This window comes from Simochromis diagramma, unplaced genomic scaffold, assembly GCF_900408965.1.
Source record: "Simochromis diagramma unplaced genomic scaffold, fSimDia1.1 OVJJ01000361.1, whole genome shotgun sequence".
Lineage (NCBI taxonomy): Eukaryota > Metazoa > Chordata > Actinopteri > Cichliformes > Cichlidae > Simochromis > Simochromis diagramma.
In genome coordinates, this window is record NW_024386860.1 from 2,181,398 (window position 1) to 2,198,973 (window position 17,576).

The 17,576-nt window shown below is 40.2% G+C and overlaps 1 protein-coding gene across 1 annotated transcript; it reads left to right on the plus strand.

Annotated features, from left to right (window-relative positions):
- The first annotated feature begins 233 nt into the window (after positions 1–233).
- On the plus strand, positions 234–14,931 carry LOC120732182 (metalloreductase STEAP4-like). Its single transcript, XM_040029599.1, has 8 exons — positions 234–6,474; positions 8,253–8,323; positions 8,753–8,836; positions 10,686–10,973; positions 11,054–11,143; positions 11,246–11,399; positions 11,540–11,710; positions 13,103–14,931. The coding sequence occupies exons 1-8, from the start codon at positions 6,370–6,372 to the stop codon at positions 13,364–13,366; spliced, it is 1,227 nt and encodes a 408-aa protein (XP_039885533.1). The 5' UTR covers positions 234–6,369; the 3' UTR covers positions 13,367–14,931.
- The last annotated feature ends 2,645 nt before the right edge of the window (positions 14,932–17,576 follow it).

Consider the following 17,576-nt stretch of genomic DNA (forward strand, 5'->3'; position numbering starts at 1 on the left):
TATCACCTGGAAATTGTCTATCATCTCCACATACTGGAGAAAGCAGAGATTTAACCTTCTTTGAAAGAGACCTTATTAATTAAAAGGATACACAAACAAATGCCACAGCTTTGTGTTGCTTTTCACGATAATAAAACCATGAATACAAACAACAACAGATGAGACGCTCGTTTTCCTTTTGTTTTGCTTTGTTCATTTGTCTCTTTTAATTCTATTTTGTTGTACTTTTTCAACATGTTCAAAATAAAGAATCAATCAATCAATCAATCAATAAATACAAACAACAACAGATGAGACACTCGGGAAAAAAAGTCACTAATCCGATATAACTCTACATGGAAAAAAGGATAGATATCTAGCTATGATCTTGACTGCCAGTCAGGGCCATACACAAACATGGTTACCATGCTGCTGATCTAAGAGGACTGTTGGCTCATAATTATTTTTTGCACCAATCATCAGTAACCTCATTTAGGCATTGCGACCCAGAGGGTAGTTTGAAAGGAAATTAGAACAAATGCCATCGTTGGCTGTCAGGAACGTTCTTGTCGCCTTGTTAACTATAGCTTTGCTGTGAAACTGTACCTAGCAACAACAGTTTGCCTCATCACCATTCACAACCATATTGCCTGTGAACCTGAGCATACTGCATGCTTCCTGACTCTCTGTCGTTTTCCCTCAGCACACCACCTGCGTTAAAAAATACAGAGTAGGGAACCTGCACCTCTGATGACTATGAGGTTTTCATCATTACAGAATTAGACTTCCGTGTCAGCTTTTTCCTACCTTGTCAGCTCTTTCACTTGACTGGAGGTATGGCTGAGGAGATGAGGCGAAAAATTCTTTAGGCCTATCTCAGCCTCATAATGGGCTGTCGATTTCCCTCCAGCCACAAAGGAGGAACAGTGGGGATGCATGCTATTTGCAGACCACAGCTGTTTGTGGAGATATGACTATGTAGAATGACACAGATACATTGGAGATCTTAATCTCAACCTTTTCAGCATGTAAACCGAAAAAGACTGTTCAATTTCTTCTATCTTGGATCACACAAAGAACGGCGCAGGGTGGAGGGGAGGAAAAGAAGTTAAATGAGGCAAAAAGATTATCAAAGCTTGCTATCCAAGGAGAGGATAAGACAATCCCATGCAAGCATTGTCTTTGTGGAGATATTTTCAAAGTGTCCCAGTCCCCTCTGTTCTTAAAAAGCCTGAGTTCTGAAATAACCAAGGCCATATAATTCAGCAGCGATGTGTGCCGGACGAAAGAGGAAAATCTCTAAATCTGCAGTTTCATGCAGCTCCTCCCAGCCTCTGATTTCTGACGCTTGGCTTGCCAGATAAGATTCTGAACATCAAACATACAGTCAGGGCTCATCCTGTTAAAGCAGAGATAGGGGATGAGGCTCTCCGAGTTGAGATGCTTCTATAATGCATGTAGGCCTGTTGTAGACATGATAAAAATGGAATATTGACTATAAATTTACACACATGAACATTTCTTTACACCAGTGAACATGTTGAGCTGGACAGACAAACATAACCAGTAACAGAACACCCACACCATGCTATACAAAAGGACACGCACTATTCATTTATCTCAACAGCCCTAAAGCAGCAACTTCATCAAAGACAAACATCTAAAAAAAAATAGGGTGCACTTTCATTCAAAGTGTTTCTTATTCTCCTTAAACCTACTCTAAGTGTTTCATAATGAACATCCCAAGTGTTTCTGTCTGGAAAGCTGGTAATGGAATATTTATAGAATATTTCTGGGAATACTTATGGGAAACTGGTTGTAACAAGCATCTTTGTTCTACTGAAACACAATTTTTTTCAATTTTTTCTTCTTGGTGTCTTTCTTTCTCTGCCTGAGTCTCTCTGCTATGCTCCCTATGTTTCTGTCTTTGTGTCTCATCGTATAGCCAGTGTGTGTCTGTCTTCCTACCACTTTTTTTCCACTGCTTTTTCAACAACCTCAAAACCTGAGCTCAGTCAGAGCCTCAATATGAATCTCATATGTAATGCATTGCCATAACAGAAATCTCTTAGAACTCATCTATCTTACAGGCTGTTCTCTGCTCATTGTAACACCATGGCACTATGTATAATAGGCGCACTCTCACTGAAAACTGTCTTTAACAACTGCCCCTCATTGTGCGTGCCTCATGACGCCTGGAAACAGCTGTAATCTCAAGTAATTCCCACCACAGCCATTCACTCTTGCTTGCAAATGTGAATTCTTTATTTTTGTCCATTAAGCTGGCAAAACAAATGTTCAACGCTCACTATTATACGCATGTTTTTAATGCACTGCAGAGTGACAGATAACACTGAAAGAATCTGAGTGTGCTTTCTCACGTGTGCTGTAATTTGCAACTCCACCCTGACATTTATAAATTGAAGGCTCAGCATATGCTCGATGTAAACATGTCCCAGAGCGCATTACGGTTAAATGTTGCAAGATGTTTTTGAAAAAGCACAAAATACTCACATGGTTAGCAAATCTGTCTGCAGCAGAAAGACTGTCCTTAAAAATGCAATTAAAAGTTTACGTGTGCTTGCTTTGTCATACAACAGAGACAACACAACAGTTTAGTTTAACTGCTTCCAATGGATGTCTGAGACATTTCATCATATCAGTGAGACTCAGCAGCAATGTGAGTTTGTATGGTTTAGGTTTTGAATTTTGGAGTTCTAATCCAGATGTCCATGGCTAATGTGCGATGGATGAGTGAGTAATATGAGTATCCACTGTAGTTCCAAACTAAGGAACAGTGTTTATTGTAACTGTCATAAACAGGATGTGGCAAGTTTTAATAATAACAACTGCACTGCATTAAAACATCCACAGCAGTTGGGAAATCCAATCTTTAAGTGATGACGTATGAACCCTGCTTCCGGGTCCAAACTACTCTGCGTTTATTAAGGCTGTTGTGTTTTTAACCTGTTTAATGCTTTGAATTTATTTGAAAAAGTCAGTGACCACTGTCGACTTCTCTCGGTTGTTATCATCAGTTTTCATTTTAAAGCTCAGTTTTTAAAACCTTACAATGTACCTATGGCCCAGCCCATGCAGCAGTGTATTAATGACTAACCTTGTATTGCAGTTGTTCTCCTGACTGAAGTTTGGTCCGTTTACAGCATCCTGCCATGCAATTACATTTGTCCCTAATCATCGGGAACTCTCAGGTTAACTTTTATTGAGTGAAAAAACCTTAGCGTTCATCCTCAAGCTTCACTGTGTTTATGTTGTGCTAACCATAGCTGTGTAGCTAGCACATCATTATATACCAGCTAGCCCAACTTCAGTTTTCTGTCTTCATTTATGTCGAAAGTGATTACAGAGCTGCACGTTTTAATTTTTGCTGTGGCAGTTAAGCTGCTGGATTTTTGGCTTCATGACCCTCCTTCGTGGTTCGTGCACATTGAAGCTCAGTTTGCTCCCCGTGGCGTTTCAGCTGACGACATGAAATACCAACACGTGGTGGCCTTGCTGGATCCGCTGTCCAACCGTCCTGTGATAACCGTTTTCCGGCATCCCCCCACCCAAGGGAAATACATCGCTCTTAAGGTGCTGCTGTTGCTGCGGCGCTACTCTCTCTCCGATGCAGAGCGGGCCGAGAAACTCCTCTCTCTCGTACCACTCTCGAGCTCACGGAGAGCATGCTGTCCTTCCTAGGATGACAGCGAATTCCTCTTCAGTCACGTCTTCTAACTGCAGATGCCGGTGCGAGCTGGCTTCGCCAACTCCCCGCTGCTGGCTGCGAAGACCCACATTATGCAATTCATTTGCACAAATGTGTTTGATCTGCTGCTTAGAGTTGATGGTCACTCTCAAAGTAAGAGAACTCATTGAGAATCTATAAGAAAATCAATAAGTAATCAAACTGATAACTGATATCAATAATACAATTGGAATTGCTTAATTCTTTCATTTCCCTTCCTTAGACACGACTGTGACAAAACTAGCTTAGTGCCCACACTGTGCGGCAATTATGGCATACTGTGCGTGGTTGAATGTAGCTGGAATTGTTTACATGTTGATCTGATCTGCGGTTGATTTAGCAGGGTCTGAGTATAAATTCATTGTTTCATGTAACTTATGTGTGGTTATTTATAGATATTCGTGTAATTTTCATGCAAATTAGGTCTACCCAACAAGTGGACCATAAATTCACCCTGTGGCAAGACTTCAAAAGTAGCCCAGTTCTGTGGGAAATTACGGACTTGGCAACACTGCCACTAACTGTCTTTGCTTAGTCACTTCAAAAGAGTATAAAGTGATGAATTCTTTCAGCTCTGTTTCTCTTCTATTCCAGGGACATATTTGCTGCCCCATGTGAATGACACGTGAGAATTTCACACTTTCCTGGAATCTATAAAACATGAATAGGCAAATCAACCACATATATAGACAAACATATCAAGAGCTATTTACAGTCACTAATGATGAAATACTTACTTGAAAGAGTTGTGGGAAAAACTTAAACTGATAATGTTAGGTGGGAAGAACTATTCTTGAAGGTTACCTAACTTTCTTGGATAGACAGTCATGGCCTTGGACAGCATAATTAAAGCCAACGTAGGTTTAATTTACTCGGTGGGTTCAATAATTATTAAGTTAGAGAAAGCTCGGCTAAGAGGTGGGAGAGCACTAGGAACTGAGTGCACAGAAAGAACGCAGGCTTTGGAGGAGAGGGCTAAGTGGCGATGCAAAGAGAAAAAGAAAGAAAGAAGAGGACGTGAAAAGAGAGTTGTCCTGGAGGCAGAGCTAGTAAATGAGTCATTGAAGTGAATCTGCTATCAGGTCTATTCTAACAGTGCTACAAGTGAATGGATGCCTTAAAGGTTAGGCATAAAATGATTTCTCATTTTGCTGCGATATACCCCCTGGTAGACATTAACGCTTTGGTTATGGACTTGAGTGTAAAAGCTCCTGAGGTAACAGGCTGCTTGTCTGCCATAAATATTTCTGGCTATATGTATGTATATTGTTATTTGAATGAGGCTGCTTTTATGGAGACGAGTATATTTTTGTGCAAATAGTTAAAGTTGATGTGATGCTGTGTGTCATTTCTATAGCCAGGTAGTCATTCTGTCTACACAAAGCCAACTCCCCTGGTACCTCACATCACAGCTGGGACTCTGTTCAGCTCCGATCCTCCTGACCCATTTCAGTGCACAGATACACACACACACACACACACACGCTCGACCACACACACATATATACACCAACTGACAGTTGCGAACAGACCCATGCATTCATACAAAGCAAAGCAGCCACACGCAAAACACTTACATATGTGCCAAGCTTCATTTCTGCTCTACTGAGTTTGTTCGTGTCACAACTTTGCAGATGTTTAAGCCATGGGGACATGAACACTAAATTTGCAGAAATTCTCTTCCCGGTTGTTTGGTTGGAACAGCGGGTTTTGAAATGATAATGAATCCGTGGGCCAGGATTTCCCACATGGCATCATGTCTAGAGTGGAAACAGAAGAAATAGAATAAGGCAGCACTGGAAAGCAGCAGCAAAAGATTTTTTTTATTATTACCAAATGTAAAAGTCAAATTCTGGCTGAACTAGGTAGATAAAGCAGTCGGCGTTTCTAAGAATAATAAAATGTTAAAAAAGTGCGAATCTGAGGTTAATGTTACTGCTGCAGAGTGCAGATGGCTCCCCATACAGTTAATTTAGAGTTCAAAGTCTTGCTCTATCAGCCAATAGCTGGTGAGCACAAGCAATATAAAAACAAACTAAATATACATCCAAAAGAAATCATGGATAAAATGCTGACTCACATTGCGAAAAAAACAAAACACAGATATGAGTTGTATTGCATTCCAACACATGCGATTTCAGATGTTGATTGCAGATGTAATAAACAGCTATAATAACTTCATTACACACACTTATGTCACACAGAGGTTAAAGAGGTTAAAAGAAGAATCACGCACAAAGTGGGAGAGGCAGTGTATAGGTCAGATTCCAAAACATTATAAATACACAGCTAAAACTGACCATCCAATCTCAGTGTGTGATCATAAGTGTGGAAAAAGAAATATCAGAGAACATGAAGACAGAAGGTGCGATGCTGCATCCGCTGGCATCGGGAGATGGCCCTGAGCCTGAGCTGATGTGTATCTTTGGGACTGGGGACTTAGGACGCTCTCTGGGCCTGCGTCTGCTCCAGTCCGGCTACAGGGTGGTGTATGGCAGCCGCAGACCTCACAGCTGTGGCCCCTTGCCTGAGGGAGCTCAGGTATGCCTTATAGCATTATATTGACCTGAATAGAGTTTTTAAATTTAGAAACATTACTGTACGTATCTCAAACATGTTCTGTCCTTTGTTTTGCGCAGGTGATGACCCATGAAGAATCAGCCCGGTCTGCCAAGATGATCTTCGTTTGTGTTCACAGAGAACACTATGAATTTCTGGAGAAGATGGCACCTCAACTTGAAAGAAAGGTTAGTTGAGTCCAAAGTTAAAATTGGAATCAAAAAGATACACCTTTAAATCTTTAAACACCTTTAAACTCTTTCTTTTTTTTTCTCTTTCTGTGAATCCACATTTCTACATTTTTATTTGCCAGCTGGCCTGGAAACAATATTTAACATATTGTGTACACATAGGTTATTGCATTTGTTCCCACAGTGGAAACATGATAGCAAGAGTTTAAAAATGACATTTTCATGGAATTATCATGGCGATTTGTCAGCAATAATTCATGTTGTTTGAGAGAACATATAAATATTAACTGCTGTGTCATTCATATATCAAGGAAATAATTTTTAGACACATGTTATCTAAATCATGGGTCTGACAATCAATGACTGATTAATTTGTAACTCATTTTGATAACAGCATTACCTAATGCAAGTTCATTATGTTAAAGGTCTAACTGGTGTTAGCACAGCTGATTAAAGAAGCGATACATTGGTCAATCTGAGCCTGCGTAGCTTCAATTACAGTCTCAAAATACTTTAAACACATTCACACTGGATAAAGCAAAGTGCCGCCGTAAGACAGGAGAGAGGACGTCTGAAAATGGGCTTTTGTATGCGTATGTAGGTAATCCCTGACAGTGATTTGTGAAATTTTTTTTTATAAATAAAATAATCTCAAGATCTCGGAAGTTTATTACTTCACTTGAACATCTTCTGACATCTTCTGCATCCAGTTGGATTGTGGAACAGTTTGTCCTCAAGACATTAACCACAACAATTTCCTCAGTAAATGTTCTGAATTGTTAAGAAAACATTAAATATTAGCATTACTTTAGTTCTGTTACAGATCAAAAGACATGAAAAAAACAATTACTTTTAGGTTTGCATTGTTTTATCAATTAAATCCTGCTAAGATGATTATGCTACTTTGTAACTTTATTTGCAGCATGAATTAAGGATTAAATCTTAACAACAACTAATGCCATGCAACAGCACAGTATAATACTACTACCACTATTACTAATAATAATGATAACTATTTTCATTTTAAAAGAATGGCCAAGTTACATGTGGGAATATTACATTTTAGCCCATGATAAACAAAAATAACTCAGGAAATTAAAAACACAAGCAGATCAAAATGGCCCATTATTAAGAAATATTTGAAGTGGAACCAAAAAATTTCAAGGAAAGCAAATCAGAGACAAAACTATTAGTAATTTATTTGTGTGTTGTTGTGATGTTATCTCAGGGCAGTTTAGTTGGTTCTAGACCTTACAGTATTACAGAAAGACACTGAACAAATCCCTCTTGAGGAAGAACCTCTGACTGAACCAAATTCAGGCTGAGGGGCTGTCTGTCTGAAACGGTCGGGGGTGACAGGAGAGTGGAGAGAGAAAAAAAAATGAGCAGTTGAAAAATAACAAACAGTGAGCAGGTTTGCAGGGACAGTAACCACAGGTCAAAACCAAGCAGCTATGGATCGAGACACATCTCCAGAAAGGTACGGAGAGAGGAGAAAGCATAAAATACAGGAGAAAGAACCAGAGGCTACTGACATGTAATCATGGGAAATGAATACACAGAGTGAGGAGGGTGGACAAGAGGTGCTACACAAAAACACAACGTTATCCAGTCACACCTTATGTGTGTGTAATGTCAGTGTTTTCTGATGTTCACATCTTAACAGAATCATTCACATGATTTTTGTAAAAGGATGTGCATGAAATAAATGACAAATATTCTAACTACTTTATTTTTTCTCTCTACTTAATCAATGCTGATGGATTTATTTCAAGGTGCTGGTGGACCTCAGTAACAACTTGAAGAAAGACATCTACATGGAAGCAAATGCCGTCTACTTGCAGAGGTAACATACGCCCTCAAAAGTATGGAAAAGAAAAAGAGTCTCTCATTCGTGAATACACTGTGCATGCAAGTCATTCCTTCTGTTCACCAAGGGAGCCTAACCTTTTTTTGTTCAATCTTTATTTGTTGTCAAAGATATCTTTTTCTTTCATTGCAACTGTGCTTATTACAAATCTATGTGAGAATGACATTGTTGTGGAAAAATGCTCCTAAAGACCTCTTGGAAAATGAGAGATCAAAACTCTCCACTGAATCCTAAAGAAGTGAAACAAATCAAGTGGTTGCAGCTCCCTTGACAGGTGAGCCTGCTGTGTATCCATTCGGTTGAAGTGGAAACATTGATTCTCATCGTTTTGAGACTTTTTCTTTCCCCTGGGCGTCTTTGTAAAGGAAACAATAGCAACTAAAGTCCTTTCTGTGTGTTCTCTAGGCTGGTCCCTAAAGCAGCCGTTGTTAAAGGCCTTAACACCCTGTCCACCTGGGCCCTGCAGAATGGACTTCTAGCAGGAAGACAGGTAAGACAAGAGTAGAAGTAAGGGATCTGTTAAAAAGATGTCAGCTGGCTTAAGACAAAACAAAGTCAGGAAGCTTCTGAGCCTTAAGGAAGACTATGGCTGACAAGAATAAAGATACAAACAAAGCAGTAACAGAAAGAGGAGATTACTAAATTGATCTGATCACCATGAGAAATTTTTGACTTCAAACTACAAAATAACATCTGCTTTCAGCATTTTCTGTTTTGCGATGGGAAAAAATGTCTCTTGAACTGCTTAATAACAGGAGATTGCTTCAACATACGCCATGCAAAATTTAGGGAAGCAATTGATTTCAGTTTTGTTGCTGCTGATTATTGATTTTGCTGTCTTACCATAACAATGCGAGAGAAAATGAGGGCAGCGCTTGTAAAAATACACAAACAAGCACACTTCATGATCTTACAAAGTTGAAAGACCAGTGTTTATTGCAGCTTCCGTTTCACGGCTACAAAGAGAAACACAAACATCCTCGAACCTCTGGAGACCAAACCTGAATCTGCCTCAAATCCTCTTCAACACAAACAAGCCCCCATACGTGTGCACGTAAACACAAACACGCTCGCACGTACACACACACACACACACACACACACACACACACACACACACACACACACACACACACACAGAAACCACTGCAGTGTTCTATTTCTTTGAAAACAGGTAGCTGTGAGAGAAAAGAGGGTGTGTGTGTTTGAATGTGTGTTTCTTTATCAGCGCATATGTAGTTACAGTATATATCCACACACACTCATGCTTTTAAGTGTGTGCTATTCCCCAGCCAGCAATTTGATTAGATCCACAGCGGGGCTGTGGCTCTGTCACATTTACATTCAGATGGAGATTTAGTCTGTCGGCTGTCCCCTGCTGTTACTGGTGCAGTAATGTAGGGAGACATGGCTGGCTGCCCGGTCCACTTACACACACACACCTGGGGAAAACTGCTCAATCCCACTGACTCTCCTATATGCCTGTCAAACTGCTCTCTCTCTGTCACACACTCTCTAGCTCTCGTTAGTTCTCGCCTTTTACAAACAAGTTAATCGTCTTATCACAGAGCTGTGAGTGCAGTAATAAGCTTCACCATGCTGTGATCTAGAATGGGATTACATATTGAGCAGCATATGTATATAAAGTAGGCACGTGTGCTTACCTAGTAATACATTTTCAGGGGCTACTTCCCAAAATACTGAAGGAGCGGTGGGTGACAGATAAAACAGGGGTAATTCTGTGGACACACACTGTAGGTGTAGCTGTGCAGTCATTCACTAGATATTCGAATCAGGTGAGTCATCTATTAGTAATAGAAACACAGATCATAAGAAATGTGTTGAGAGAAAATTTTTAATAAATGTTAATATTCATATTATTATTTTAGAATATGCTTTCATCAATTTACCAACTAATACAGTTTGTAACTGCAAAGAAAAGATAATATTAGTGACACGATGAAACTTCACAGACAGCTAAAACCGCATCATCTTCCATTTTGGTCAAAAACGACTAAGAACAGATTAATGGTCCGCGCTGTTGCACTGGTAAAAATTCTCCTGCCTGCAGACATGAATGCAGAAGGTGTAGGTTTTTGAATCAGTCGCACATATGCTGTCCTGCTGCCTTAATACTCATTAGAGAACCAGACTGCCGGCTGAAAAGCCCCCAACAAAAGCATCATTTATTCCTGTTTCAGGAGTCTTTGATAAAACCTGCAGTGCAAAGCTTAGTGAGAATTTTTCAAACCTTTAAAAAATTGTAATTTTATATTTGTGACAAGCTCTATGCCTTTGGAGAAATACACATTTATAGACTATTTCTATTTATGCCCTTGGTGTACCTGTGTGGGAACAATGGAGAAGCAAAACGGGATGTGGCAGAGATGGCCACCAAACTAGGCCTCACTGTTGTGGACAAAGGGTCCCTGTCAGCTGCTAAAGAGGTGGAGGACTTTCCTCTGCAGCTGTTCCCAGAGTGGAGGATGCCTTTGTACATGGCTTTCGGCCTCTCTGCCTTCTTTTTCTTGTATTTGGTCATTAGAGATATCATTTATGCATATGTGGAAAATGATGAAGATATCTCCTACCGCATAATGATATCCCTGGCCAACAAGGTAAAGATATGCTCCTCTTTGTTTAGTTGCTCGTAAAACGGTATTTTACATTTCTCATTGTGTTTTTATTTTCCATGTGTCTGATCACTCCAGTTGTGTCCCTCATTATGCTGTCGCTCTGCTACCTCCCTGGAGCTATAGCTGGGTTCCTTCAGCTCTACAGAGGGACCAAATACAGGTCAGGCATCAAACATAAACATTTTCATTCCTGGTACAATGTAAAAAAAAAGGGCATGATTTTTGCAGCGTAAAGTGCCTAGCTCGTTTTCCTATGTTCCAGGCGTTTCCCCAATTGGCTAGATCGCTGGATGCTGTGCAGGAAACAGTTGGGTCTTCTTGCACTAAGCTCTGCATTGCTCCATGCTATCTACACATTAATCATTCCTGCCCGCTACTCTGACAGACAAAGAGTCATCTCCAATGTGTTGAATGAGGTAAAGTGCAGCAGGCTGGTGCAAACTGATTGGAGTGTTTCTGCAATCCTGCACAAAGAAAAATATTAAATAAAGCTTATATGTACATGTAGAACATTCACTGCAATAACAGTCCCTCCACTTTTCTCTCTTCCTTGTAGGTGAAGAAAAATACTACCACTCCACTTTACTTTGACAATACCAGCGCATGGCACACTGACTCATTATATGCACTGGGAATCCTGGGCTTCTTTCTTTTTGTCCTGCTGGGGCTAACATCCTTGCCCTCTGTTGGAGGCACTCTCAGCTGGAGAAAGTTCAGCTTTGTTCAGGTCAGTGCAGATAAAAATGCACAGTCCTTCACATGTATGTGTTGTGTGTGAATGTGCATTTTCTCATGCACACCTTTAAATTCTCACGCTTTATCAGTCATGTGTTTCATATCAGTAAAGTCATATTTTAGAGCCTTCTAGATAATCTACATTTAGAACTTCTTAGATTTTTATCAGTTATTAAAGTGTTGTAAAAGCAATATAGCAATATGTCACTGGCACTCGTCTCCCCAGAGCCTAGTTAACTAGCTGCCTAACACAGGCACACAGAGAGACTTTAGCCAAGGATTTTAAATGTTAAGTTATTCATTAAATAGAATTATGATACCTGGTATAATCCTCCAGTGAGAAGATTTTTAATACAGGTCACAGGCCCATTTGTGTAAAGGTCAGGTCCATAGATAGACCTCAGACAGCGAATGGTACTCAGAGATGGAGGTGAAAGTCAAACTAATTCTTATGATCTAGTGAGGAGAGTTATGAAATAAGACATGAAATAACAATAATATGCTTACATAAGCTTACTTTTTGCTTCTAGTTGTGATCACTGTTGTCAACATGGGAATATAAAGCCCTGAATACAAGCAAATATCCAAAAATGCTAGGACACTGTGTAATATGATATTTGCTCTCCACTGGTTTAATAAGGTGCAAGTAGGTGCAAGATCCCTTATCGTCATCACACAGGGGCACAGTTTATTACTGCGCCATAGCAATAGCACTGTTTGCTTTCTCTGCTGTTTGCCCTTATTGCAAATGCTAAAACATGGAAATGGAGGCACATTATGCACTAGGTTGTTTGTTATTATGTCTGCGTCTGTGCATGTCAGTCTTAAATTCAGCATAAAGCATTTCCAAGGATAGTTTGGTAATTCGGGAGATAGCTCATTCTCATTCTCTTTCATCCACAGAGTTAGATGAGACAGTTGATACCATTAGTTTGTCTGTGTGGTAAATTTGCTCGTACCAGCCTAGAGTTGACTTATCTTAGCTTAGAGTAGCATGACAAAAGGAGAAAGCAAATACTGTCACAACAAAACTGAGCGCCTCTAAACCTCACCAGTTAATTTGCTTTTTTAAAAAAACCTTCTACCTTTGGACAAAGGTTCCACACATTTTCAGTATTTTTGCTAAGCTAAGCTGAACCCATATTTTTTACTTGTGTTTGATTAACTTTTGCTTTTATGCTCTGTAAGTTTATTTTAAAGCACTTTGTGATGTTGATGACAAAATGCTTGAAATAAAATTTTTATTACCTACTTAATAAACTCAACACTAGCTTCATGTTTACTTAACAGATAACAGAAAGCTTATCGTCTTCTTGTTTAACTCTTTTGTATTTAATCTTTAATTTTTACCATTGTGTGTGTGTGTGTTTCTTTTTCCCCACAGTTGACGCTGGGCTACCTGACTCTTTTTCTCTCCACTGCACATTGCTACATTTATGCCTGGGATAAATTCCTTCGCAAATCTACGTATAAATGGTACACTCCTCCGGACTCCATGCTCTGTCTAATTGTTCCTTCGGTAACACTGGTGCTCAAGCTGGTCCTCGTCCTCCCCTGCGTGAACCGTCCGCTCATGCGCATTCGCCAAGGCTGGGAACGCAACCGGTTAAAGGATGAGATGGGTGAACTCAAAGCCACTAACATGTGATCCAGGGTTGCTGAATGTTTCAATGACATGTTATATTATTTTTCATTTGTAGACAATCATAAAGTAGGGAAAATGAAATAGCATAACAATCGTTTTGATTTTGCACAAAGTAAAGAAAAAGAAAGACCAGTGGTTCCAGTGGTGAGTTATTGTCTGATCCTGCCTGTTCCTAACTTTGCAATACTCAGAGAAAAGTTAGGTTTATGCCAAATTGACATGCTTCTGTTGATATAAATATTTTTAATGTGTATTTTCTTTTTGAGTGAAACCCCCCCACACATTTCAGATGTTTGTGTTGTATCTTTTTCACCAAATGTGCTGAAAAATAGATTGCTATCCCCTGTTGAAATCCACTGTTTTGATAAACATAGGCAATAGTTTCTGTATTCCACTCTCCTTTCCCTTCAAGTGGAGCAATTGTATCCCTGAGGTTGCTCTCTTTTCAGGATGTTATTGATCTCCCTGCTTTCTGACACAAATATCTCACTACCCGTACCTGCCTCCGTCTCAAGAGCACACCAGAGTGCACACTAAGACACACATGCTTATGATGCACATACACAGCATGAAGGTGAGTAAGTTAATTGGATTTCTGCATGCAGATTATATGAAAAAACAAAATAAAAACACGAAGCACTTAACTTGGGGGCGGAACAACAGATTTTGTAGTCAAAAGCAGATTCACAAACACCTTTACTACCATAGGTCTAGTGCAGTGTTACAGTCACCAGCAAATTTACCCGGCTGAAGCAGGTAGGTAGTAATAAAACATGCAGGCTGCCCTCAAAATACCCACTACTACCGAGGAATTGCTGAGAAAGCAGATCCAGTTAGATTTGAACAGATGATGAGCAGAAATGGGAAACTCAATAGTGATGGCTGATGAACAGGTGCAGGATGGTTAGAAGAGGTTGGTATGCACATCCCTAATGATACAGAGACAGAAAAAGGAAAGAAGAAGATGGAGTAGCTGTCGCCATGACAGATTCTGGTGCTATATAAAGAAAACGCAGTGCCTCTCGCCTAAAGCAGAACATTTAGGCAGAGACATCCTGTTATCTAGCATCTAACAGCATTATCTGCATACACAATCTGTAATCCCTTACATCCTCTCCTATTGTATTAGCCTCCTGTTACCAGTGAACCGATTTTACCAAACTGCCTGCTGTTCGTGTGCATTGGTGTGTGCGTGTGTTGGTGTGTGAGTTATTCCATTATTCCAGTATTGCCTCTGGAAAGAATTAAGATGTAGCAACATGCAGAGCAGAATAGCTGTGAAACAAGCTAACTTACATAATTCATTTCCTCTCATCTTTAATTTTACACACCTAGACAGCCATGAAACCTATAATAACTTTATTTGTGTCTAGCCTTGAAGGCTTAAACCTGTGTGAGTGTAAATAAGCTGCAGAAATTGTGGGTTAATACAGAGATCACTGACATTCAAGCTCCACCTGTGAAATGTACAACTAGATATTAAATGAAAGGTGTATAACAAAATAGCATGGGAACTTCAGAAATGTAAATTATGTATCCCAGAATTGTGACAGAATAAAATGCATTTAATTAAGAAATTATGGTTTATTTATGAGAGCTTTTCTGCAAAGGATTTTGTTTTTATTATTCATTAGGTCCTTTTTTCTTCATTAAAAACACTTCGGAAAATGACAAATTCTGCAAAATCGGACATCCACAGACATTCAGCCGTCATTATATTTTAGTTACTATTCACATACAGAAATTAGATATTTGAAATTGTGCGCACAGGAGTGTGCAATACCAACACTTTTAAATTTAACTCACAGAAGACGATAATTTGACTGAGCCGATACTTACAGATAAATTATGAGGTTTGCCTTTGAATTGTACTGCCACAGTTCCAAAAACGTTGGGACTGTAAAATGAGATCAAACAACGTAATGATCTCATTGACCCATATTTTATTCACAATGGAACAACAGGTCAGTAAATTAAAAGAGCATCTTAGAGAGGGAGAGTTAGTAAAGTAAGTAACATTTATTTATATAGCGCTTTTTGAAACTGGAAGTTTTTTCAAAGTGCTTCACATGGGAATAAAAGAACATCAAACGAAACAATAAAAATGGTATAAAACAGGTATAAAAGCATATCAATCGATACAATAAAACACTATAAATAGGGTATAGTAGTACATCCAATAAAACAGCTTCCTACACATGAATATTACCTAAATGCCTGTCTAAACTGATGTGTTTTGAGCTGTTTAATAAAAGTAGCTACAGAGTTGATGGTGCGTAGTGGGCGAGGTAAACTGTTCCATAATATTGGAGTCAAGGCTTGAAAAGCACGATCCCCCTTCGTTTTCAAACGGGTCCGTGGAATGGCTAGAAGACCACTATCAGTTCATCTAAGGATCCGGTTTGGAGAGTAGGGTTGGAGAAGCTCTGATATAATTGGGGGCCTCACCTTGTAGGGACATGAATGTAAAAGTGAGGATTTTAAACTGATATCTATACTCAACCGGAAGCGAGTGCAAGTATTTTAACACAGGGGTGATATGGGCGAATTTATGTCTGTGGGATAAAAGCCTTGCTGTCGCATTTTGGACCACTTGGAGGCGATTTAGGGAAGCCTTAGACAGACAAGAAAAGAGTGCGTTACAGTAATCTAAATGAGAAGAGATGAAAGCATGGACAAGCATCTCCTATTCGCCTTTGGATATAATAGTCTTGAGTTTGGCAATGTTTCTTAGATGAAAAAAACAGGAGCGGGTCACAGACTTGATATGAGCGTCAAAAGACAGAGATTGATCAAAAATGATCCCAAGATTCCGAGCGGTAGCTTTAATTGAGGATGAGAAAGGACCCAGATGTTGACTAATTTGGGACTTGATGCTCTCTGGGGCAAAAATCAAACACTCTTGGTGGGGCCTGGTGCCTGCTGCTCGGTCAGGCCTCTTCCGGGGCAAAGGGGGCCCTCGGGCCTCCGGCCTCTGGGCCTGCGGCTCAGTTCACTCTGGCACAGCTGGCTGCCGGCAGAGCCGGCGTGCACACCACTGCAGCCCCCTCTGGCTTCTGCTCCGTGGTTACTGGGTGACCCCTCATCTGGGGCTCTCCTCAGCTCTTTCCAGGAGGGTGGCACGGATGCCCCTCCGGTGGTCCTCCTTGGGCTCTCGCACTCTGGGGCCTCTGGATGTCTGGAGCCTGGATGATGAGCCGTGATGATCCATTTGGCAAAGTAAATCCATTGGGTATCCTTGTTGGTTTTCAGACAACAATTCTGACGGCTAAAGAACCAAATGGGACAGGCAAAAAAAATTTTAAAAAAAAAAAAAATCAAACACTCAGTCTTTACTGCATTCATCTGCAAGAAATTGTTTGTCATCCAACCATTAATCTCTTTAAGACAGTCATTAGAGTGGATAATTTGTCGAATTCCCAGGGTTTAAAGGAGATGTATAATTGGATATCATCTGCATACAGATGGTAGGAAATAATTTTGAAGCTGCTAATATAGGATATAGGATATAGGATATGACCTAAAGGAAGGATATATAATGACAACAATAGGGGGCTCACAACCGAACCTTGCGGGACTCCTCATGGCAATTTAGCAACAGCTGACCGAAAGTTTCCTACCGAAACTAAGATTGTTCTTTCTGTCAGAAATGAGGTGAGCCATTTCAGAACAGATCCAGATATCCCTACCATGTGATTTAAGCGGTGGATTAAGATCTGATGATCAACGGTATCGAAGGCCGAGCTAAGGTCCAATAGGACAAGGACTGAGCAATCACCTCTGTTCGCGGCCATCAAAAGGTCATTTGTGACTTTGAGGAGAGCAGTTTCTGTGTAGTGTGATTTTCTAAATCATGACTGAAGGTTATCAAGAATGTTATGTTTCTCCAGTGCCTTTTTTACTTGGGACCAAACAACTTTTTCTAATATTTTAGAAATGAAAGGACGTTTTGAGATGGGTCTGTAGCTGGACTATGTATGGTATGACGAACGCGGCCGTGACTCTGGCAGACGAGCTGAACACTTTCTATGCTCGCTTCGAGGCTGCAGCTAAGGACTCCAACGATGCTAGTGTTAGCGGCGCTAACGGCTGCAGACAGGAAGATACTGCCAGCACCGGAAACGTGCTCGTCATCTCCGAGCATGAAGTAAGGAGAGCCTTCAAGAGAGTGAACACCAGGAAAGCAGCAGGACCAGACGGCATCCCAGGTCGT

Bases quoted from the DNA above. Each gene is read 5' to 3' on its own strand.
- LOC120732182 (XM_040029599.1), top strand. From the start codon at position 6,370: ATGACCCATGAAGAATCAGCCCGGTCTGCCAAGATGATCTTCGTTTGT. The intron at 6,475-8,252 runs GTTAGTTGAGTC...ATTTATTTCAAG, and splicing joins CACCTCAACTTGAAAGAAAG to GTGCTGGTGGACCTCAGTAA. The intron at 11,711-13,102 runs GTCAGTGCAGAT...TTTTCCCCACAG, and splicing joins GAAAGTTCAGCTTTGTTCAG to TTGACGCTGGGCTACCTGAC.